The sequence below is a fragment of the Cervus elaphus genome, chromosome 24 (genome assembly GCF_910594005.1).
Source record: "Cervus elaphus chromosome 24, mCerEla1.1, whole genome shotgun sequence".
Classification (NCBI taxonomy): domain Eukaryota; kingdom Metazoa; phylum Chordata; class Mammalia; order Artiodactyla; family Cervidae; genus Cervus; species Cervus elaphus.
Window position 1 is genome coordinate 42,140,575 of NC_057838.1, and position 26,304 is coordinate 42,166,878.

A 26,304-nucleotide genomic window follows, 5' to 3' on the forward strand; every position below is an offset into this window, starting at 1 on the left:
AGGCTATGTTACGACTTTCCATTGAAACGTAAACAGCTCAGCTAAAGGAAAATAATGCCAGGGTTTCTGTAACCAGTGAGCAGCACCATTTTATTAGTGGCCAAGTTTTGCTTCTCTCTTAAAACGTGTCAGGCAGGTGGTATCCTTCAAAGAGTCTACTCGTAGGTTTCCAAGATACCCTCAAAACATCTTTCCATCTTTACTGTTATGACCTGCAGGGCTGTTGGCTGTCTCAGATCAAGTCCTCTAGAGACCTTGGGAAAGTCTCGAGTCTACATGAAATGTAGATTTTTTTAAACAAGCAAACCAAAAAAAAATGTTTTTTCTTTGTTTTCATCTTCTGGCAGGGATTGCATCAGTGCATGGTGACATTCTTTATACATCGGCACGCACTGACCTACGTGTACACGCACAGACGGGCACATTTTATAATAACTACAGCATGGTTTTGTGCAGGGGCTGCCCCCTGCGTCCACACCCTGAACAAATGATGATCCTAGCATAGTGCCTGGCCCAGTCATATCAGGCCCTATAAATCACAGCTGAAAATCTGTTCTGTTGCCTATACTGTCTTGGAATGTGAACTGGAAATATGAACACAGAGGGATTCCCTCTCCATTGACTATATAAGGGAACAATGCAGTCAACCCTCAAACACAGCGTAGCTTCCATCAGGATCGCCCTGCGTGTGTGTGCCTGGGAGGTGGCTTCGTGCTAGAGAGGACAACCATAGAAGCACCAGCCTTTCCACTGCCTCTCTTCGTCACCTTGGGTGACTCTCCGAAAGGCACTTGGGTTGGATCATCAGACTTTGTACTTATACACAGCCTTTTGTCTGTACAATCAAAGTGCCTGACTAATGCTAACTCATTAATACTCGGAACACCCTTGGGACATAGGTAGGCTGTGAAGATGATCCCTCTTTTGAGGTGGGAAAACGTCCTCTTGTTAAAATAGTTTATAATTTCCGGGTGTGTCTGTATTTCATGGTCAGGCAAGACCTGAAAAGGGTATGATCTAGATGCCATGAGGAACATTTTTCCTGTGACATACTCAGCCCTGACCACAGGCAGTCTCATGAGAAAGTATTTTGCCATGAAGAAACTGGACTGGAAAATAAATCTAGTGCATGGTGTTGATGGAGATGGAAGGGAGGAACTGCTGGAGAGTAATCATGCTGACTTTTAATCTCTTCAGCATCAAAGTTAGGAGTTTTTGGGGTGGTTTTTTTTTTTTTTTGGATACAGCTTGGGCTAAAAATTTGATTTTTGTTTTGTTTCGCTTTAACTCAACATGATGTTGGCAATTTAACTTCCACAAAAATCAAGTTAGTTGGTTCTTTGCAAAAAAACAGACACTGCTCATTGGCTGTGCAAAGTGAGAAGTTACTCTGTGGTTGTGGGCTTGGGGGCAAAAGATTTGAAACGTTCTGTTAACCCTCAGTGTTGCTGTATGATTCTTAAATTCTCATGTGTTTTGGGTTCCTTCCTATGGTTACTACTTACAGAATAAAAATTAGTCACATGCCATCTGCAGTTTTAAGTCTACGTTCAGACCTTCTCTGGAAGGTTTCTAGACTAGGGTGGGGGTAGAATTTAGGTTGTTTGGTTCCCAGAACTGTTTGTTTGTTGGAAGCTGAAACATAGAAATTAGGTTTGAAAAATCTCCATTCAAAATATGTTTTTAATTTGAAAAAAATGATTTTCAGAAGTGTGTGAATAATGATTCCAGTTTTGCTTCAGAAAAGTAATTTACATAAGCATATGCCCCCAGATGTTGGCAGGGTGTCATGTGTAGATGAGGCTATTACAGTTGACTTTTTATTTTCTGAATTAACTTATGCATTTTTCGTATCTTCTAAGAGGAGTAATCATTTTTAAGTGCTTTTCTAAAATTGAAGTCTAGTTGATTTACAGTGTTGCATTTGTTTCAGGTGTACCTCACAGTGATTCAGTGATGTACTGAACCTCTCCGTGTGTGTGTGTATATATATATGTGTGTGTGTGTATATATATATGTATACATATATACATATATGTGTATGTATTCTTTTTTGGATTTCCCAGGTGGTGCAGATGGTAAAGAACCAACCTGCCAAGGCAGGAGGCATAAGAGACGTGAGTTTGATCCCTGGATCGGAAAGATTCCTTGGAGGAGGGGATGGCAACCCACTCCAGGATTCTTGCCTGGAGAATCCCATGGACAGAGGAGCCTGGTGGGCTACAGTCCATAGAGTGGCAGAGTCGGACACAACTGAAGCTACTTAGCACACTTGCACATGTGCATTCTTTTTCAAATTCTTTTCTACTATAGGTTATTATAAGATATTTAATATAGTTCCCTGTGCTATACAGTAGATGCTTGTTTGTTTTCTTATGTATATATAAAACTGTATGTATGTTAATCCCAAACTCCTAATTTATCCGTCCCTCCCACTTTGCTAATCTTAAGTTTGCTTTCTATGTCTGTGAGTCTATTTCTATAAGTAAATTCATTGGTATCACTTTTTAAAATTCCACATATAAGTGATGTCATATGATATTTATCTTTCTCCAACTTAAAAACTTAAGAAGCACTTATTTGACATCAGATCCTGGGCTGTGCACATTGTACATATTAATTATGATATAGGGACTGTTATTTCTTCTCATTTTAACAGTTGAAGAAACTGAGGCACAGAGAGATTAGGTAACTTGTCTAGGGTCACACAGGTTGCAAGTGGTGGAGCTGGGATTCAAATCAGGCAGAATGACTAATGGACACTTCACGACCATGTGCTGCTTCTGTAGACTCTGTTAATGTTTTATAAAGTAAACCTGTCTTTCTTTGGAAGTCTATGCCTCTCCCAAGGTCAGTAATTCCCCCAAATTCCCAGAGAATTTCTATTTCTTCTTGCCTGGAGACTCAAGTTCCACCTTATGCTGCAGTGACCAGAAGTTCCAAAGATCACTGTTACCCTATGAGTACAAGTCTGTGAACACTATTGTCCATCTGATGAACACAGTTTTGTTTTTAACCTCCCTTTTAAGAAAATATTTCTAATTCCTTGACCAGAGTTACCAGATCTTCCAAAAGGTAACTGCAAAGTTCCTTTGAGCGTTGCTTAGATTAACTCACTGTATTCTTCTGCTAACTGCTAAGTCACTTCAGTCATGTCCGACTCTGCGCGACCCCATAGACAGCAGCTCACCAGGCTCCCCTGTCTCTGGGATTCTTCAGGCAAGAACACTGGAGTGGGTTGCCATTTCCTTCTCCAATGCATGAAAGTGAAAAGTGAAAGTGAAGTTGCTCAGTCATGTCCGACTCTTCGCGACCCCATGGACTGCAGCCTACCAGGCTCCTCCGTCCATGGGATTTTCCAGGCAAGAGTACTGGAGTAGGGTGCCCTTGCCTTCTCTGACTGTATTCTTCTAGATATTTCTAAATTTTTCTGTAGTGATCTGTCCTGTCTAGCATGTGAATGCAGTTTCCATGTGAATGCAGGAATTCCAAGTCCATGGTTGTGTACATTAGTGGCCTTTTCGAGTTATGTCATTCTTGAAGTATAAAGGAAGGTATTCTAAGCTAGATTGTGTGACCTTGGGCATACTTGATAAGTTTTCTGTCTACATAAAACAATTTATGGCCAAGCCAGATCCCGAGATTCATCTGGGCTCATTAGAGGATACTCTGGTTCTCTCAGTATTTCTATAAAGGGGCTAGCCAGTGGATTGAGATCACTGGGGAAGAGGAATCTTTGTTTCCCACAAAATATCTTTTCTTATTTATGGGGCAGTGTACTCTAGTACTAGTTTTCATTAAATAAGTAATTATCATGTATAGGTGCTGTGCTAAGGGTTGTGTTTATCTCACATAATCTTTAGAATTTAACCTCTCTGTTCCTATGTTTCCATATATGTTAACTGGGTATAATACTGCTTCAAAGGACTGTGAAAATTAAATGAGATTGTGTACCAGTACTGTTCAGTAATTGTCAGGCAATATACACTCACAAAATAGCAACTTATATTAGTATCTTCCCTATCCCCACCAGCCAGGATCACAAGTTTTCAGGATACATTTAATTGGAAATGCAGATCAAAGCCACGGTAAGATGTCACTTCACACCTGTTAGAATGACTCTTATCAAGAAGACAAGAAATAACAAAGAGTTGGTGAGGATATGAAGAATGGTGAGCTCTTCTGCACTGGTAGGGGGAATGTAAAGTGGTGCAACCACTGTGGAAAACAGTATGGAAGTTCCTCAAAAAATTAGGGCTGTCGTACAATCCAGCAATTCCATTTCTGGGTATGTACCCAAAGGAAATGAGATCATTATCTGGAAAAACTATCTACAGCCCCATGTTCATTGCAGCATTATGTACAGTAGCCAAGATATGGAAAAAGAAAACCTAAATGTCCTTCAATAGATGAATGAATAAAGAAAATGTGATATACATACATACACACAGGGAATAATATTCACCCATAAAATGGAAATCCTGTCATTTTTAGCAACATGGGTGGGTGTTCAGAACATCCTGCTAAGTAAAATAAGTCAAAGAAAGACAAATACCTGTAATGTTACTTGTATGTGGGATTTAACATGATAAAACTCATAAAAACAAAGAGCAGGTGGGTGATTGCCAGAATTTGAGGATTAGGGAAATGGGTGGTTTGTCACAAGCTGTAAAGATAAATTTTGAGGATGTCACATACAGCGTGGTGACTGAAGTTAATGATACTGTCTTGTGTATTTAGAAGTTACTAACAGAGTAGATCCTCAAAGTTCTCATCCCAAGAAAAAGATTGAAATTATGTACAGTGATGGATGTTGGCTGAGCTTGTTGTGGGAATTGTTTACATATAAATATGTGTATATGTATATAAAATCATCATGTACATTTAGAACTATTAGAGGGTTTTATATTAATACATCTCAATAAGTGAGGGGGGAATTTTTTTTTTTTCAGAGAAAAAAAAAATAATACAATCACTTAACACCCACCACCACTTAGACAAGTAACAAGGAGCTGTAGTAGAATGTGAGAATCTATAGTGGATTGTAAGTACCAGGGCCAAAAATCTACTGGACTCTCCCTGCCTGGAAGGTGGAGAAAGGTGGGTCGAACTTAAACAAAGAGGGAGCAGAGACACGGGTGTTGGACTGCATAAACTGCGGCTGGACTTCAGTTAAACTGTGGAAAGAAATCTATCCTCTCTCAGCTCAGTGTCCCCTTTGTTTGCTGGACGAAAAGCTTTTTCTGCGAAAGTCCGACCTTGGCTCAGTTGAACCATGGAGCAGGGGACATGTCCCTACTGGGGCTTGAAGAAAGGATCAAAGAGGATGATGGTGACAGCATCGGTGTCCTCAGAGATGGTGGAACCTGTGTCGATGATTGTGAGGGGGATTTGGAGATCTTCCTGTCTGCCTGCTTGGGGATGGCCATCCTAGCAGCAGAGACCCAGGATGCTGGCGGCTCTCACAGGCAGCGCTGCTCCCTGGGGTCCCAAGGGGAGGATTCCGCGACCTGAAGGAGTTGGATGAGATTTTAGGAAAAGGTAGAATGTATTTTTTTTTTTAAGATTTATTTTACTTTTCAAACAACTTTATCGAGATAACTTTGACATAAAGAAATGGTATGTGTATTAAAGTGTACAGCTTGTTTTCATATAGCTGTACATTGCGAAAAGGTCACCACAAATTAAATACCTTGTCCATTACCTCTATATAATTACCCTTTTGTGTATATAGGGAGAGGATTTAAGATGTATCCTCTTGGAAAACTCCACGCACGTAGTACAGTATTACTGAGCATAGTCATGGTGCTGTAGGTTACATTCGCAGAGCTTATTCATCTCACACGGCTGAACCTTTGTGGCCTTTGACGAGTACCTTGCCGTCTCCCCTCCTTCCAGCCCCTGGCAACTACCATCCTACTCTGCTTCTTTGAATTCAACTTTTTACAATTCTATTTATAGATCAGATCTTGCAGTATTTGTCTGGGAAGGGTGGAGCTTAAATGGAGAAGATACTTGGATGCCAGGTAAATGTGGGCAGAGAACACAAGAGAATTACAGATGTGACTGTGACTCCAAGAGTCCTGGGAACAGGAAGATCTGGTTGGGAAAAAAAAAAAGCAAGTCTTCAGTGGGCAAAAGAGGCAAATGAGTTGGGATGTGTGATGCTGTGGAAGGCTTTTTCTTTCATCCCTGAGGCAGTGGGATGCACATTCATTCGTGCCTTTTTGGCTCCAGAGGACTGCGTGTCCATGTGGCAGGATTACCCTTGGCCATATTTGGTCTAATCATTGACCTTGGTAGAATGTGAGTATCAAGTTCTCAGAAGACAATGTTTGTTTGTTTTTGTATTTCTCTCCTAACCACTCACTAGACTTGTGACCTTGGGCAAGGCACCAAACCTCACCATCTTAGCTTTTCCACTTTACGTCGATAATTACAAACGTTTCCCTTGCTTGCCTTAGAAATGCTTGGGAACAAAAAAAAAATTTTTTTTTTAAAGTGTAAAGCAACTAACTGGCATAGTGCCTGGCACATAGTAAGCAGTTCAGTACATCATTTTTATATTATTATTTTAAACGTGGGGAGTTATTAGTCTCCCTTTGCCCCCCCCCCATTTCTAGATGTTCCTCATTTCTTTAAGTTCTTATACAGGTGTCATCTTTGCTGTTTGAAATGACTGCTTTGAGAAGTGTAAATTGTTAGAAAATACTTGGATTTTTCTATCTAGGCTAACTTTGGCCGAGAGTGAGTAGTTCCAAACTTTTTTTTCCTAAGTATTCTTTTGGCTGCAGCAGGTCTTAGTTGTGACACGTGGGGTCTTTCAGTTGCAGCCCGTGGGATCTAGTTCTTCCACCAGGGATCAAACTCAGGCCCTTGCACTTGCAGCACAGCATCTGAGCCACTGGACCACCAGGCAAATCCCAGTTAGTTCCAAATTTTAGATTATTAGTCCTATTTTGGTCTTTCCCCTCTTCCCATTTCTATTTCTTTCTTTTGTCTTTTATCTCAACTGAACTTGGTTCCCCTCTTGTTTCTTTGACCAAAATTCAATTAAGGAAAGAAAGGTAATTAGTGAAGGTGAAGCATTCTAAGGGTTTAATTTCCTCTTAGGGCATCAACAGCACGTGTGGTTTACGTCACAAGAAGAAAAAGAGATATAGCATCATTTGCTTGGGCCGAAAATAAGTCCAGTGTTACTAGTAAAATCATAGAAGATTCTCCTTTATTTGAGCATGATTCCAGCCTGATTTTTCTGCAGCTTTCAAAATTAGCAAGTCTCACTCCAAGGTATGAAAAGATAAGAATCTGGATTATTCATAATGAGAGTCGCCGGGCTGCACCCTCATAAAAAGCAATTGCAGAAAACAGCAGGTTATTACAGTGAGTTCATAGATCCCTTTGATTCACTTATTCTTGTGTTTTTGACCCCCACCCCACCCCGTTTTCTACTTTGGAACCATGGAAAAGGACCGGGCCAGTGTATTTACTCATTTTTGGATACAGTCTGGTCCTTCCTTAACAAGGGGAAATGGATTTCACGCAGCATCCAGCTTAACATTTTAGACATTCTCTAATAAACTTGACTTCTGTTTTACTTCATTGCAATGCTCATGTTGCCTCCAGTCACAGCACCCCAGGCTGTGGTCTTGTCAACTCTCATAAGCTAGACAGGCTCAGGCTTGGGCAGTGCTTGAATGGAATCCTTCCAAACACAACTCAGGTGCCGGAGACTTGGTGGTGGTGATTCAGCGTCTGGCACCGACTCCAGCCAGGAGCAGCCAACCGGGGCCTCAGCAAGGTGGTTATAGGGCCCTGTGTTAATAGGTGTATGGAGTAAGAGTATGATGGTGGGGCTTTTTCTCCCCTCTTATATAAGACTTCAAACAGACTCTCTGACTGTTTGTGGTCATTAAACGTATTTCAGCTGCTTTTGCAAGAGGATCATAGATGTCCTTTTTCTTTTTGTCTTATGAAAATTCCTGACTTTGACCTTCTTTGGCAGGAAGCATCTTATATGCACCTTAAAATAAAAAAGGTTATTCATAACCGCAAGTGAATATAGGGTTTGCTGACCCTTTTTCTGCTTCCTAAGTTTCCTTTGGGGTGGGGCTTATAGCAAAATGCCTCCTTCTGTCAACAGCCTTGTGGTATTCCTGCGTCTGTGTCTTGTGGAGGCTGCGTGAGATGGTGTTTGAACGCTATAGCGTGAATGCTGGTGAATCATGGCATGGTGCAAGAACACAGCTGCAGGACTCTCTTCTCCTTCCCAGCTTTTCCGAAATGTTTTTAAAAAAGAAGAAGGAAATGACATTTGTCATCTTTTCTCCGAAGAAAATACACTCTAATAGATTGCCTGCATTTCCATACAAACACAGACACACTCCTAACCTACCGGTACTCATGTCTTTGCATTATCTGTTAGATTTTAAAGTAAAGCAAAGGGTATATGACTATTAATGTCATAACAGTGATCACCATCTTATGTATCACTTCAAGAATATGAAATCAGGGAATTCCCTGGTGGTCCAGTGGCTAAGACTCTGTGCTCCTGATACAGGGGAGCTGGGTTCAATCCCTGGTCAGGGAACTGGATCCCACGTGCCACAACTAAGACTCTATGCAGCCAAATAAAGAAAAATAAATATTAAAAAAAAAAAGAATATAAATTCCTATCAGTAAGGATTTGGGAAAACTGGCCTTGGAAGTAGATCTGGAGGTTCAAGCTGGTGTGAGACAGTAAAGAGATTGCAGTGGTCCAGTGGTGGAGGGGACGCTGCATGGTGGCGTCATCTTTCCGCACGCCCACAGGTGGGGGCAACACTGCTCATGGCTCTGTCTTTGCAATTAGGACAGTGATGACGATAGGGAACTTTGACTTTTCCGTTTCCTGTCCCTTTTGGTCTTAACTTGAACACGTAGTTTTGGAGGGTTGTAGGAGTGGGATGGTCTCTGCTCCGGTTTTTTTTTTACCATGTCTGTCCAGCTGATATGTCTGTCACATCACTTGCAGAGGCTGTGGCGCATTTGGTGAAAGCCACGCCCTCTCTAAATATTCACTGCTCTAGAACACCTTCAAAGTATAGTATGCTTTATGGAGCTGTCAGAGCTCTGAGAGTGGATGATGCTACATAGAACTTTTCTCTTCTAGGTCATTGATCCAAATCCAGTACCCCAGATAATGTAAGGCATTGCTTGTTGGCCCCACCTGCTTTCAGTGGGGTGGAGCCAGGTGAATCAACTACCAGTGAACTAATGCACAGAGTCTACGGCTTTATTTGTACGTCACAGATTGAACCAAACAGTGACTGGTGAAAAGGTTCTCGGGTGATTTTTCACTGGTTGTTGTGACTTTCTGTGTATTCAGGTTCTAATAGAGTGTGTTTTTGATTGTTATTTACTTATGTCACCAGTAATATGACTTGAGAGTCTGCTGTGGAGCTATCTTTCTTTGTATATCTAATATTTTTACAGTCATTAGAATCAGAATTTTCCTTGGACGTCTAATATTTTCATACTTTGAATGGCTGAATTCCCTCTGTGAGATTAGCTCACTTTTCCGTTTTCTTGTGATAACCAAGTACTCCATTTGTAAATTATGTGCATATTGTTTTCTTGATTTTTTGTGACCCCGTGGACTGCAGCATGCCAGGCTTCCCTGTTCTTCACTATCTCCTGTAGTTTGCTCAAATTCATGTCCATTGAGAAAGTGGTGCTATCTAACCATCTCATCTTCTGCCATCCTTTTCTCCTTTGCCTTCAACATCAGAGTCTTTTCCATTGTGTGAACTCTGCATCAGGTGGCCAAAGTATTGGAACTTTAACTTCAGCATCAGTCCTTCCAATGAATATTCAGGGTTGATTTCCTTTAGGATTGACTCGTTTGATCTCCTTGAAGTTCAGGGGATTCTCAGGGGTGTTCTTTAGCACCACAGTTTGAAAGCATCAATTCTTTGGTGTTCAGCCTTCTTTATGATCCAACTCTCACATCCATACATGACTATTGGAAAAACTATATCTGTGACTATTCGGACCTTTGTTGGCAAAGTGATGTCTTTGCTTTTTAATATGCTGTCTAGGTTTGTCAAAGCTTTCCTTCCAAGGAGCAAGTGTCTTTTAATTTTATGGCTACAGTCACCATCCACAGTGGTTGGAACCCAAGAAAATAAAATCTGTCACAGCTTCCACTTTCTCCCCTTCTAATTGCCATGAAGTGATGGGACTGGTTGCCATGATCTTAGATTTTACAATGTTGAGTTTTAAGCCAGCTTTTTCACTCTCCCGTTTCACCCTCATCAAGAGGCTCTTTATTTCCTCCTCACTTTCTGCCATCATAGTAGTGTCATCTTCATACATGAGGTTGTTGCTATTTCTCCTGGCAGTCTAGATTCCAACTTGTGATTCATCCAGCCTGGCATTTCACATAATGTATTCTTCATATAAGTCAAATAAACAGGTGACAATATACAGCCTTGTCATACTCCTTTCCCAATTTTGAACCAGTCAGTTGTTCTATGTAAGGTTCTAACTGTTGTTTCTTGACCATATATATATATATATATTTTTTCTTTTTTGCATTTTTGTTGGAGAACTCACTGCCTTGGAATGTTGTTGGCTCTTTGCAAATGTTTCTAGTTCTGTCAGCCACTGTCATTTCTTTTCTTAAAGTAACCCACAGACCTGCTTTTCATCATGCACTGGGTGCTTACAGTATCCAGAGCAAGGGGGTGATAGAGTTTCCCTGCATACTCATTTCTGGGTAATACTACAAAGCGATCTTCAAACTGGGTTCCATGATGAGTATTCCTGTTAGTATGGTCGTTAGTTGCTGGAGTTGAACCAAGATAGCAGATTAGGTGAAAAAGCTCTCTAGAGGACTTGATTTGTCTATAGAGGTTGAAAAATAGAGGAGAGAGCATGACTTCTTTCCTACTAAACTTCCCATATGACTTTTTATTGCTGGATTTTCTTCCTACCCAATCTGTACAATGACTGTTGATTAGCCTGTGGAATTGTCTGAGAAACAGGTTTGATCTTGAGGGGTGGGGAGAATCTAGGAAAAGAAACTAGAGGAAGGGTGGCTGACTCAGAGCAGCCTTTGAAGCTGGAAATGGGACAGCTTCTCAGGCAGACAGGAAGTCACCAGCCCTTCCACTGGCCAATAGGGCATGTGCTGTCTTTATGCTGAGTGCTGAGAGCCTCCTACTAGAATGAGATCCATTCTGAACAGCTACAAATGACCTGTGGGAAGAAGAAACCCATGTTCAGCGTTTGCAAGTAGTTTGAAACGATTTCAGATAGAGGAGCACGTGGATACATTCTGTTTTCCTGTCCCAGTTCTTCCTCAGAAAATTTTAAAAAAATGTGTTTGAGCTTTAAGAATAGCTAATTAGTAACATCCTTGCATCTTAGCTCAATTCTAAAATTATTCTGGCCAACTGATTGAAAGCTCTGTTTATATAAAATTGTGTCCCATAGAATCTTCTGAGAATCTCAGATTACAGATAGCATCCTATGACAAGTTGGCAAACTTATCCTGTAACGGGCCAGGCAGGAAATACTGTAGGCATTAATAGCCTCTGTCACAAGTACGTAACTCTGTTTTGTGGCCTAAAAGTAGCCATAGGTAGTACGGAAGCAGATGAATGTGACTGTGTTCCAATAAAACTTTATTTGTGGACACTGAAACTTACATTCCATGTTATTTTCACGTCAAAAAAAAAATTTTTTTTTTTATTCTCCCAACTGTCTAAATAAGTAAAAACCATTCTTATCTCATGGGCTCAACAAAAACAGGTAATGGGTTGGATTTGGTCCCCAGACTAAAATTTGCTGACCCGTGACCTCAAATGCCACAGTGCCTCATATATTTTTAAGACCTCCATGTGTCAGTACTGATTTCAAGCCTCATGATCAAGTGTGTTAGATTTTTTTTTTTAAATTACTTTCTCCTTCTACTGGCTTGCTTTTATGTATATGCTCACGTTTACTCAAACCATATTTTAGGTAAACACATTGGTGTTTTGTAAAATATGGTAAACATGTTTTTGAATATTGTCTACCTTGATCAACAAGCTAAACATAGTGTACCTCATAGGATGCCTCACCCCCAAATATAAGCACCTGCTATGAACTCGAGATGTAAATAGCTCAAAAGTGGCAAACTTGCTTATGTAAAATGTAATTTGTAAATAACAGATGGCACTTATTTACTAGAAATGGGAGGCAGTGATGAGAATGAAGTCATCTGGAACCAAAAGAATGAAAAATGTATCACAACTGTCCAGGTCCCCAGTTAGGATGAAACTCACTAGCATGCTACCAAACTCACAACCCAGCACCAGTCTCCCTGACCCTCTGTGCCCAGCATAGGCTGTGGTCCATGGCGTGCTTACCACAAGGCGACTCCAACAGGTTGAGGCCTCGATGGCAGCCAAAAAAGAGAGGGAGGCAGTGTATGTCTTCTGTTCCTGTTAGCTCTCAGGCGATTGATTTTAGCTTTTGAAGAATGATAAATAGAATTGTGTGCAGCTGGGCTGTAAGTGGCTGGCTTTATCAGTTGCCTCCATGCTGACATCTTCAAACTGTATCTTTACTGTAACCCACAAGCCTGGCCATCAAGTACAGCACCACATTATCCAGGGCCAGGGAATTGTCACATCTGTTCTAAAGGAAGTGTTGACTTAACCCAGCCCAGGAAACTACCACCAAGAGGAAAAGGTCTCCAGAAATTGTATGGGACCTTTTAAGTTACTTAAACTAACAGTAGGTCTGCAACTTGAGTCACAGTTGATCCCAGTGTTTTACAAGTTCTTATTTGTTCATAGTCTCTCTTTCTCTCCCTCTCTCTCTCTCTCTCTCACACACACACACACACAGTAGCTATGTGTATCTTTATTTGGAAGCCAAAGAATCTACTTGTATCTTGAAACAATATGTCTTAAGAGACCTTTCTTCAGTCACGATTGAGATGCTATTATAAAAATGTGAAAAATCCATCCTCATTTCTTAGCTGTGTTGGGACACACCTCTGAGGTTCAGGCAGTAGAATCTGAGATGAAAGACATGAATCTGCTTTTCATGATTTTGGTGCATGGAACAGGTAAAATTCACTATCAAGTCAGCATATGTGGGTCTCCGATGCATCCAGGTCTCTGATGCAGTTTCCAAAGGAGATTCTACCTGTAATTCCCATTTTTTTCTGACAGAGACTATGACAGTAAGCATCTTAGACTCTCTACACATGGTAGATACTGGGGACTCGTATGATAATGATGATAATGTCAAATACATAGTCTCATACACAAAGGATTTATTTATCTTCTTTTTGGTGATTTAAAATCCAGATTACAGTGATTTAAATAGCATAGGAATCAGAAAAGCAAATGCCCTTTAATGACTGATTTCATAGCACTTTATAAGTTCTAATAAATTAGGCTTTCACATTCTGGCTGAAACCTCAGTTGATTTTTTTGAAGGGTGTGGAATATTAGTGCTTTGCCCCACCTTTGTTCTCATACTGATGAGGAGGCCAGGGAATTATTATGGGATAATTCATAACAGTTCATATCAAGATAAATAATTCCTTGCACTAGCATTGTCTCTCCATCCCAATATTTGAAGTTGTTTTCCCTGTTTGTTTGCATTTTGAGGATGAAATCTGCTGTTTAGTTGCAAAGTCATGTCTGACTCTTTTGTGACCCCCATGGACTGTGGCCCACCAGTCTCCTCTGTCCATGGGATTTTACAGGCAAGAATACTGGAGTGGATTGCCATTTCCTTTTCCAGGGTATCTTCCCAATAGTGCCAGTGGTAAAGAACCCACCTGCCAGTACAGGAGACATTAAGAAATGCGAGTTCATTCTGAGTTGGGAAGATCCCCTGGAGGAGGGCACAGCAACCCACTCCAGTATTGTTGCCAGAAGAATCCCATGGACAGAGGAGCCTGGTGGACTGAAGTCCATAGGGTCACAGAGTCAGACACGGCTGAAGTGACTTAGCATGAATGCATGCATTACACATTTTCATCATTTGTTCTCTCTTCAGTAGTTTGACTGAAATTTCCTTCATGTTCATACAAGATCCTCAGTCTTTTCTGTTCCTGTGCTTCTATCTTTAATTCTCTTCTTTGCTGGGGCTTTTGTCTGAAATGCTGTGAAAAGGCTGGTGCTCTTTACGTGACTATGTAATTCGATATATCCCATGTTGGGTCTGAAAACTATGTTCTACACATAAATGACTTTTCCCTTCTTCCCAGCAGGAAAATTGCAAGGATTCCAGTAGCTAATTTTGAGATGTATAGAGCCAGCTCAGTAAACATTTGTTGAAAATTTAACTTTGAGTCCTATGCTTTCTTTTGTTGAAGTGCATTTATGAGAACATGCTCATATCAGAATAGTTTCTTTGTGTGTATGCACTTTTTTTAAGGACACTTAATAGTATGCCTTTTGCTTAAATGAGAAGCTTATTGTGTAGATTCTCTGAGAACTGAGTATTTGAAAATCAAATTCCAGCTCTCCAAGTATTTGATGAAACATGGTAAATTATTTTAACAAATATTTGTGGCTCTGGAGTTGCCATTACTCTGATTTTCTTGGCTTGCTCTCTTTTGATCTTAGATGGACCTTACCTTTCTCCTCTTCCCCACCACATCTTTCTCCACACGTTCTTTTCATATTCATCTCCACACCTTCTGTCTGCCTTTCCAACTAGTAGCCAGACCCTTCTTTGCTTACCAGTCTACTACTCTGGGAACTCTGACGGTAGCAATTAAAATACATAACACTTCCCTTTTCTACATTAAAAAGCAGTAAAACCTTCATGTGAAATAACTAAGGGGACATATATAGTAGGAGGAGGGGTTCTTGCTCCTGCAGGCACCTTGCAGTGGGGACTATTTTTCTTATATGATATAAATGAAATCTTCACTCTGCCCACTTGTACACCTACGCATGTACTGAGCGTCTCCAAGGAGACAAGGAAACCCGGAGTCCAGTGATGGTGAATCCTCCTCAGAGACAGCAGGCTGGAGTCTCAGGCAACTCTCCCAGGCGTCTTGGCTTCCAGATGCCCCTCTCAGACAGCCTCTCTTCCCGAGGCTCTTGCAGGCAGTCTTTCTCGAACATGTCTCTCCCTTCCCAGACGCAGTAGCCCGTCCACTCCATCTGAAGGGCTGGTCGTGGTGAGTTCACTAGACGGAAGGCTGCTGAAGGGACAGTAAGGGTGGGTGCAGTAGGGAGCTGGGACAGGAGGGGTCCATCTTTCCCAGGATCTTTTCTTTGTCAGCTGTTGATTTATCTGTGCTTCCATTTCATTGCCTCCCTCTGCACCTCTTAGACACAAAGGCACTGTACAACCTTCCGTAGCATCTTAAAAATATTTTTTATGACCACACTACAGTCATAAACTCAGTGTAGTGAGATTGTCCTTTGAGAAGAAGTACTCCTCTTGCTGATTAAACATTTTTAGTAATCTTTTCATGAGCATATATCCCGACCACTTGCATTGCCCCTCCCCTGAGTTGACTTCATGGGAAGTCCCACACCATCTTGCGTTCCCTCACTGCAGCCTGTGTCACTCTAACTTTTCTTGGAACTGTAAACACTGTTTTATTACATAAATGACATCTATTCCTCTTTGAAAAATGTACTACCATCATAAGCCCATTTTTCACACTTTCTAAGATGATAGTGTAAGATCTTTTTGATACGTGGACCACATCTGTGTGTGAATCTTCCAGGCACAACTAATTATCATGTAGAAACGATTATTGATGTAATCCCCAGTGAATCTTGTCCTGTCTCTAAACTCCAAGCACATCATTTAACAGACCTTCTCAACATCTTGTCCATGTGCACATTCTTGGTTCTCAGCTGAATTGACTGGGATGGCCTAACTTGCCATGTGATTTTCTAGCGAAAGGTCTGCAAACTTTTGGTTTCTGTTCCCAGTCCTGCTGTCCTCTTTGGAAAGGTGGAGCTAGATGTTATTCCTAATAAATCCTTTTGTCAGTGAATGACCTCACAAAGGTTTATTGGTGACATATTTTTCTTTTTTTATTTGAGCTTTTTTTTTTTTGTAATAGTACCTGTTTTTTGTTTGTTTTAGTTTTTGGCCACACAGCATGTGGGATCTTAGTTTCTTGCGCAGGGATCTAACCCACGCCCCTTGCAGTGGAAGCATGGAGTCTTAATCACAGGACCACCAGAGAAGTCCCTTTATTTAAAGTTTAGAAAAGATTGCTCAGTCATGTATTCTGCCCTTTGGAGGAATCTCCTTTTTTCCCCCTGGCATTAGCTCCAATTGCTAGCACCTCCCCAGTTTCTACCTTTAAGTAAAAACTAGCCCGTGGTATACACTCAAAAGACCCATTTGTTTTCAGCACAATTTTGTTCACAGGTCTATAAGGTACCTTTTGAGCTGACTTAGAGGTCAGACTGGCTTAAGTTTTTTTCTTACATAGTCCATCAAGGTCACCTCGTTTTGATCTTCCTTCGCAAATACCTTTATCTGCAGGGTGGTCCACCACTTACTTAGCTTTTCCTTTTTATTTGGACTCAGATGAGGTGAAAGTATTTACTTTCAACTTGAGTTCCCAAGCTCCCTCAAGAAGAATTGGAGAAGGAGGAAGGTACCTTTGAAAAGAGCCCTTTAGTGTCTCTGAAATTCCTGGCTTTGCCCTACTCCTTTGTGGCGTCTCTTTGCCCTCTTTCCTCCACGTCCCAAGCATTAACACTCTACATTGCATGTCAGATTTATGGTATTAATCAAATGTCTGTGCAGATGGATTGCTATGCCCAAGGAATTGTGGATGAAATTGGCAAACTCCAAGAAAATGTATCCAAATTCTGGAAAGTTTTGCAACTTAGACTGATGGGACGTTTGATTTGCTGTTTTATTTGCCCGGAAATGGAAAAGTCAAGATCTCATCCTCATGTGTCCTTCCTGGAATCCTTTTTTGTGAAGGAGACCCTGAACCTGTGTAGTAACATGAATGTTTTCCTTTTATTTTTCCTTCCAGGCACTTCAAGTGGCAAGACAGCTTCTTCTCCATCAGCAACAGCAGCAGCAAGTTAGTGGGTTAAAGTCTCCCAAGAGGAATGACAAGCAGCCAGCCCTTCAGGTAAGTAACAAGTCTTATTTTTTTTTAAGTTGATGTTATACACTTTGGGATAGCTGATAAACCATTCAGAAGTGTGTTGTGTTGAGAATTTCAAATCATGTAAGGAAATCTTCTGCAAAGGAAAAGTGTGTTTTTCTGTGTGTTTGTTAAACAGTAGAGCATGACACTTTGGAAAGAAAAATGTCTGTTCAACCAACAGTTTTGTTGTTGGGAGTAAGAAAATCTAATGAGACGATTTAATCGATGGCTGAGTAGTTGTTGGCATTTGTTAGGCTGTGTGGCTTAACAATGGGGAAAAGTTCTTAGTACTCACATGTCACTCATTCTCTCGTGATCTGTCTAGAATTGGGACACACACACATATTGCTTCAGTGCAGTGGTTTTCAACGGGAGTGCTTTTACCCCTCAAAGGACAGTGGGCAGCGTCTAGAGACATTTTCGGTTGTCACATCTCGGGGGGAGTGGGTGCTGCTGGCATCCCAGGAGGGAGAGGCTGAGAGTACTGCTAACCGTCCTGCAGTGTAGAGGACAGCCTCCCACAAGAGAAAGCTAGTCAGTAGTTAATATTGTCAAGAACTTATTTGGCTTGAGGAAGATAGAGTATTTTCAGTACACCTGGTAATGAGTGTAATACATCCTCTGTTCTTCTGTGGTTGTTTCTCAGACATTTCTAAATTATTAGTAAAAATCAGCAAGCAGTCTGTATGTAAAGACTAGCAGCTTCTCATTTCAGAAGCTTTAAGGACAGGAGTTAGCAGAGTGGAAGGAGTGAGTTCACAAATATCTTCTTTCAATCTTTGACTTGAAGCAGAAAATGGTCATAGACAGTAGAGAAACTTAACTCGGAGTATCTGTGCTCACATGCAGGACAGGGAAGACACTTGTAAATACCAGGCAGCTCAACACTACTTTCAGAATTAAGAGTGGGCAGCCCCCAAAATGGGAAGCAATATTGAGTTTCCCACACTGAACATTCTGGAAAAGAATTTACAAGTGGGAGCTGGTGGGTATAACTTGATTCTGATTAAGATGACCACAAGGTCAACCCAGAATCTAGCTTGGGTTGACTTTTTTCAGATCAGAGAGAACCAGTGTACCAGTCCCTAGATTATCCTGCAAAGATCAAACTTGACCTTGGACCACATGTTCTAGTTCTTCTACATCTGCCTGTCAATTGTCACTGTCACATGTCACATTCAGCATGATGTAGAGGCACTTTCTTGGCACAGTTGAATTACAGTGTGCATTGATTCCTAACACTTCTAAAAGCAGTGGTTTGGAGAACCACCGCTAACCCATATGCCTTTTCGCGAGTATGAATGCCGGGGACATTTTTTAATGAGGTCCAGTGCCACTGAGGCTCCATGTCAGGTGCTATAAGCAGTGCTTTGTTGTGCCGATGTCTTAAGAACAGCTCTGGAGGATGAAATATGACTGTGTTGACCTTTCAGCTGTGAGCTTATTTGTCAGGATTCAAATAAGTTGAAAGGATCAAACTGAACAGTTTCCGTAGTCAGACTGGGAATTGTGTTTCAGAGGTCAGCAGTGGAGGCCACATTGCAGATTCCAGAACATAGCCAATTGTTGGTACATATTAAAGTACTGGGGCATCTCCTGCAGACAGAGACACAATTAAAATTCTAATTTATTAATGTATACAGGGAGCTCGCCCAGCCTGTCACTCAGTGATTCAAATGACTGTCCATTCTTTCTGCCTCCCCCTCAGAGCTCTCACAGCCTTAAAAATACTATGACTCCTCTTGAATTTATCAGACCTCGAATGCATTGGGAAAATAACAATATATTATTGTGGGGCGGGGGGCACAAAATTTTACATATAGTAGTGTTTTGGTTGGAGATCATTTTAAAAAGGACGCACAAAAATGGTCTGATGAACTGCTCTTCAGTGTTGAGTTGTATTTTTTTAGACCAGGCTTATTTTCTATTTACTTTTTTTATTACATAAGGCCTTTTTAGATGAGCAAAGGGCAAGGTGAATGAAGTTCCTTTAGGGCTAAATATATGAAGTCAAGTTTTAGGGGATTTCCTTTGGAGGACATTTTCCCCTTCTTGCCTGTTGCGAGGTTTTTAGCCACCAGGAGAGTGTGACACAGAGAGCTTTGTTTTTCTTGGCAAAGGATGGTATCAAAACCAGCCTAACACATTCTGCTGAGCGCTCCAGTCTGTAGGAAAAGCGCGGGACAAGGGGGCCATGTTGGGTGCTGAATTAGCTAAAGACGAGGTTTTGAGTCCTTTCCTGCCCCTTCAGTGGAAGAATTGACAAGCAAAGAATTTAGACCAATTTTAAGAGTTGATTCAGGGGGGAGGGGTTGACCTGTGTGTGTGTGTGTACACACCTGTGCATAATAGTCTGTGTCTCCTCAGCTGCCTGGTAGGGTCATGCAGATTCACGTAGTTTTATTCGATTGCCTGGCCTTCCACAAACAGGAAAAATTTTTACTAACCAAGGCCACATGGCGTGTTACCTTGCTGTAAAAATACATATGTAGACTTGGTGATTCATGGAAGAAATAACCTTCATATTCAAATATGTCTTGCCGAGCCATGTCCTTGCTGGGGCATCTCAGCCAGAGTGGCTCTGACATGAAAGGGAGATCCTGCAGCAGATCTTAACAGTGCGCCTCTCTGATCTCTTTACCCTTCCTACCTAGACCTATTTTAGTGAATTTCAGATCTTCCGCACAGAGGAAGGCTTGACAGGGAAGAAGGATTTTATCTGCTGATAGCTTGAGGAAAAAAAAGAGAGAAACCCAAATCCCCAAATATACTGTGACTCATATTTTAAGCAAATCTCACACTTCCCTGCTTTATGTTTGGCAGCGCTCTCCAGTTTCACAGGCTGATGATACAAACAAAAGAAAATGGAAAGTTAAGAGGAGGTTATAAGTGGTTACTCGACAGAGATCACAAAATGTAGTCAAACATCATTGATTTGGACTAATTTCAGCAAAATGAGAGTAAATAAGCGAGACATGACACTCTTTGCAGATACACATACTGAACTAAATCTGAGCTGGTCGTGTTCTTGGGTGACATTGTAGTTTATCGTGAAGACATGAATCGCGTACAGATACTGCTTCTGAAGTTCTGGAAAAATATTCTACTTAGGAACCTAAATAGCTCCTTATTTGGTCTATTAATTTGCTTTGCAAATTTTTTTATGAATGGTATGAGTGAAAATTGGAAATTGTCCCCATCATAAATTCAGCCTCAGAAGGATCTGAATTAATTAAATGCAACTCAGCGAATGTTAGTGAAACAGCTACCACTTGTGGGACATCGGGCTGGTGATCAGAGATGCAGACCTGTCTAGGAGACAGACCCTGCCTGCAGGATGCTTTTGAACTGTGAAAGAATTAACCAGGTTTTGCCGCAAGAAGAAAATTGTATGTGAGTAAAAATAGAAGGCTTGCTTTTATAAATATTTATCTACTTCTGAAGATTGCTAAAACAAGTGAAATAAATGCTTAACAGTGCAGGTGTGCTCATAACCTCGAAAATGTGTAATTTTACTGGCTGAAGATTAATTTGTGAGTAGATGAGCAATTTTATTGATCACATTTTGGAACTTTGACCACCGTTTCTGGGTAGTAATTCATTTGGGTTCTTTAAGCATTTTAGTTGTTGGCACGAGGACATAAACTGGAAGGAAATCAAATGACACATTTTCTCCTAAGAAAGTAAAAGTACATGTGTATTCTGGCAACATTCACATTAAGAAAGAAAGTAAACCTTGTGTGTTGCTTACCGTGGAGAGCTGACCACAGTTTCAGGCCATGTATAAAGAACTTGAACTTGAAACCAGTCGTCTGATAGTTTTCTCTCTTGCCCATCCCCTCCTTCCAAGTTTATCTCATATGCAGGCCTTTCACTGGAAATAGGGCTGGTGGAATCAACTGGAAGGTCAGCCTTTTCATCCCTTTGGAAGCTCAGGATTGTAATGAGGACTCTGGCTTTTAAGTGGAGGAGGTTAAAATGCAAGATTCAGCAGGTGTTTTTTTAGCATTTTTATTTGCAGTTATATAAAACGTGCTTTAGGCAGCATTTTGCTTGGCATTAATGTCACATATAATCTTAGTACCTCATATCATTTCCACGTTATTCACTAAGGAATAAATTGGTAAGAGGAAACCTTTAAAGGAAACTACGATTTTATGTGGTAGATAGTGAAATGGAGTGGTTTTGAAATACTGTCCCTTAAAAAGTATGCCTATGCAATGAATTAGTAAAGCGCGTAATTCAGGAGAGGGAGGCAAATTTTTTTTTTAATGTCTGGAGTTTTCACTGTCTAGAATTGGTATCCCTGGCAGGAGATTGACAGGAAGTGTTGAAATTTTGGTACCTTTTAAGATTTTGTTATTACCACATGACTTTGGAGAATCCTCAAACCCCCAAAAATAGGTTGTGATAAGAAACAATAAAGTAGAAAAGGTGTTTTTAAAAAGTTATTGATTCTTTCAAATTATGCACACCTTTGAAAATATGATAGAAACAGGGCCCCTTTCTAGAAAAATGCACATGCACACAGAATTTTGCATCATTACAAAGGTTTCATAAAGTTCAGGAAGTTTATCTGTTTGCCAAGGTTCAGTTATCTTGCTGGAAAAAATTTTTTTTTTCCAAAATAGTGTTTTGTCCTTGGCCCCAAACCTCATGTGAGTTTTATTATAATGGGTTCCTTCATTTTTGCTATTTCAACTTCAGCTGTATATAAGGTGACCCTATGTCTGTCCAGAACAGCCCTAGTCTATGCCTGTAGACTGAGTGGATTTATTAATAACTCTGACTCTTGAAACTATCCCAGTTTGTTCATTTAACTGTATGATACTTGCTTACACGTATCTGAGCGTTAAAATGTGTCATGCTAATATTTGAAGTGTAAGTGTATCTTTGTCACCACATGCATATGTTTCCATATGCAAAGATAATTACGGTTTATGTACTAGCTCCATAGCTATTTTGTAGCGTAGGGAGTATCATGAAACCATTCTATGGAGGAGAAAAAGTGGAACCTCAGAGAGGCTAAGTGACTTGCTACAGAGCACACAGACAATGACAACGCAAGGCTAAGAAGCCAGGTGTCTTAAGACTATAGGCAACCAGTATGTTACCTAGAAGTTAATTATTCCTTCTCCTTCAGTGTATATTTACTCAGCATCTACTGAGTGTTATGTTTTCCATCAATAAACACATTTATTATATTTTTCATATCGTAAGCAAAAATAAAACTGAACCAACAAAAACTAATTTCCACTGTAAATATGTAGATTTCAATTAAGAGACTAAGACTTGCATAATTATCCTAATTGTCGTTCTGTGGACGTGTATGCACACGTGTGTAGATATCACAGCAGTGAACAACAGCAAAGAAAAGTTATTTCTTATTCTCCAGCCTGAAGTGCCCTAAGAGCTTCCATGTGCTGGAACATGGAAATGGTATGTTATAATCATTGTTGGGGCAAGGAGGTGGGAAGGAACATAGGGGAAAAAAAACATACTTGACTGGTCAAAAATGTGTAAATTGCTGACAAAATGACACATGTAATTAAGAGTGCTCCTACCATTTTACCTTGTGGTTTACACCTCTAGTGTTGAAAAAGAGAGCGACTCCCACCTCGCTAATTACCATTATCACTGAAATGCTAGGGTTGGAGTCATTAGTTCCATGTGCATTTAATTAGAGGAAGGCTGAAATTGGATTTAACTTATTACTTTTTCATGGATCACTTTCTTGTCATCACTTCAAATTGGATTGCAGCCCCAGGTAACTAATTATGAGAGCCACAGGATCAAGAGTGAAAAAAAAAAAAAAAGGTAATTAGGAATAACACTGTTGGACCCTTGCTGGTCGTCCACTTGTGCTTCGGGAAAAGGGAGGGAGGGGGGAGGAAAAAAAAAAAACAGTCCGAGCTGTATTTTGTAGTATTACAGATTAGGGAGTCAGAGGTATGGATGATTGCTGAGCATCATGGGAGTCTGTCACCACCCATCGTGGTTTCTGTGATATACAACTGAGTTGAAGATGTCAAGTCGACATGGTTCCACAGTCAGCTCCCTAATACCTAGATTAAACTTGTAAAAGCAACAGATTGCTTGTAGGTATGAGGCATCTCAACAACTGTGTCATCTGGGGCCTTACATATATGATTACAACAAAGCTGTCAAGATGCCTCTGAGCCAAATACAGAATATTTTAAGTATGGGGAGTTAGAATTTAATGAACATATTAATGTTCCAGAAACATCATTCATATCTGACAGGAAGACATATCAGTCAGCACAGCAGTAAGGTTTAGGGTTTGTATATCGGGAATTTTTGTCAAAGTTTCCAGCCGACCATTTACTTAACTTCTTGTTTGTTCCCCAACCCCCGCCCCCCGCCCCACCCCAATGTTGTGGATAGGCTTGCTGACGTTCTGTTTCTCCTTCCGCCCCCATCGAAAATACTTTAAAACAAATGATATTGTTTCCATGTGCAGAGCAGAATTCAGAACTGCAGGCAATCAATTTTATTGACATCGTCTGAAAAAAATGTTGATGACAGTTGGAGGATGTGAAAGGATTGGATTTTTAAAGTCGCTGGTACTAACAGTGGCAAAAAAAAATTTGAAATGTAATCTCATTAAAAAAAAAAAAAGGCCTGTGAGGTAAACTCTCATAAGAAGGGCATTTTCTTTGGTAGACTGTGACGGGATGGTGAGAAGTCTTGATATCAAGCCTGATGGCTGCCATGATGCAGGGAAGTAAACTTCCCAGAGAAGTGAGTCACCAAGCAAAGATGGCTCGAGTTTCCTTAAGTTGTTTAAAATTGGTTTTAATGTTCTGTTAATGTAAGCAAATAATCATGATTCAGTCTTGGGTGACTTTCAAGCCTGGGTAAGTGAGGCTGGCTCATTATTTTCCAAGGAGTCTAGGGAAGTGTAGACCGTGATGTGCCCACCCAGCAGAGGCCAGACCATGAATATTCCCGAAGTGAGAAAATTCTCTTCCTGGAATTATGAGTCCTTTTCCTGTGTGAACCTTCTAAGCAAAATCTCAAGAACCAAAATAGTAATCATCAAGTCTAATGCAGAAAATTAAAGCTTTTTTTTTTTTTTGGAACATCTTAAGTTGATTTAGAAATTTTGTACACAATATTCGTCTGTGGTTGAAAGGGGCCATACTGAGGTCAAGTGATGTAGTGTTTTCCATTTTTCCACATGAGCCTCACAGTGTGTGATAAAAGCAAACTCCTTTATTTTGTAAGTCTGCAGGAATTTCTGATGAAGTGCAGAGGTCACGTTCCCTGTCAATTTGAGTAGCCAGCATTTTTTAACTACTGTTTTTTCTTCCTTTTCTGTGTGTGTCTTTTCTTCCCTGCCCCCACCTCACCAGAAACCATGACACTTTTCTGACACATGAACAGTGAAGTCCTCCAATCTGAAACTCATTAGCACACAGCATTGGACCCTGTCCAGTGGTTAGAAAATTTCCTGAAGCCTAGAATAACAGCATTTGGTGCAAGCACTATGGACCAGAAGTGACAATGGGGGTAGTCGAGCTCCCCTGGCACCCTGCCCAGCCAGGAAAGCCAGCTGACCATGCAACCCAGTGAGACAGAGGTCGTGCACAAGGGATGGGCCAGAAAAGTCTGATCCTTAGAGAAATATGCTTCTGAAATCATAAGGCAATCTCTTTTTCCCCCGTGCTTATTATTTCAATTGAGTTGGAGGTATTTATCAGCATTCGCTACAGGAACATGAAAGCAAGCAATTAGAGAAGTGGGATGAAAACCAATTTCTACAGGATAATATTTTGTCCTTCTGTAACTGTTGGGTATTACAGAATCTATGGGTTTCATTCATTCATTCATTTACTCAAACTTTGGTTCTTGAACCTCATTATCCAGATAACAGGACCTAGAGGAAAGTCTTACCCTAACATCAGAAAAATTATGCAATTCACCGTGGTTCAGAGTAATTGAAGCCAGGTTTTCAAACAGGAAACTGAGTCCCAGAAATACAGCAGTAATAATATTTTTTTAAAAAACAAAACTTGGATTGTACTTTCCAGGAGCCAGCTACTAAACAATGACCGGATGAGGGTAGATTCTATGATTATTCCCATTTTACAGACGAAGAAAGTAGGGCAGAGAAAAATGAACTTGCTTGGGGCAAACAGTGGCAGAGTTGGGATTCTAGTTCTAACAGCCTACCTCCAGACTCTGCTGCTATCCATGCGATTCTCCCTCCTCTCCCTAGAGGAACGCCTCGGCCTCACAGGCAGAGACAGTGAATGGAATGGAATCAGAGTTGCTGATGCTTGTCACTAACCACTAGACGACACCGTCTCCTAATTTGGACATATGTTTATGGGCATATTTGAAAAATAGTGCTTGTAATTGAAATATGCACTTTCTAAAGGGAAATGACGCTTGGGAAAGAGAAGAAAGACGGGTATTACTCAAAGCCTGCAGACAACTCTGCAAGTAATTGTCTAAAGGCAGCCGTTGAAATTGAGAAGCAGTTTGGAAAATGTACAGTTTGGGAAATTTGTGTACCGATGTAATTACGGTAGTTGTGAGTTGATGTCATGCCTAGTAACTGTTTTTGTATTGCTTGGGCCTTTGTTACTGAGCTGTGATATCATGAGCAAACTATTATAAACATAGCATGGATATAGCATGCTTGTGTAACAAAAGATCGGGAACTTTTATTAAGTTTGTTTTCCTTGTCATATTGTAAAAATTTATTATGTGTACTGTGTATATTAGAAACAGATTTGGGTAATTCTGTCTAAATGAAGTCATCCTGGCTATTTCCAGACTGTCTGTTTTTGGTTGTGAATAATTTTCATACATCAGATGGTTGTCATATTTAGTCGCTCTCAAAATTTTAAAGAGAACATATCCCATTTTGAACTTTGGGTGGACTTGAGCTGCCTTGCCATTGGAATTGTTTGAGTTAGAAATTATTGCCCAGTAAATTACAGAGGCTGAATACTCGTCATTTCTAAAGGGTCTAGGGCTGCTGACTTCTATTCATAACTTTTCCCCCTTCATCAAAAGAACAGATTTTTAACTACTTAAGTAGTAGAATTTAAAGCTGCCAGGACACAATTGGGCAAGGCCTGCCAGCCCTTGTCCTTTTACGTTACATCCCATTGAGGAAATTCGGTAAACAT

General features: G+C 40.6%; 1 protein-coding gene across 9 annotated transcripts in view; it reads left to right on the top strand.

Annotated features, from left to right (window-relative positions):
- Positions 1-26,304, top strand: part of FOXP1 (forkhead box P1) — a 611,760-nt gene that overhangs the window by 443,123 nt on the left and 142,333 nt on the right. For all 9 annotated transcript variants that reach the window (XM_043886570.1, XM_043886571.1, XM_043886572.1 and 6 more), the window contains one exon: positions 17,021-17,122. In XM_043886570.1, coding sequence (XP_043742505.1) covers positions 17,021-17,122 — 102 coding nt within the window. The remainder of the gene's footprint in view (positions 1-17,020; positions 17,123-26,304) is intronic.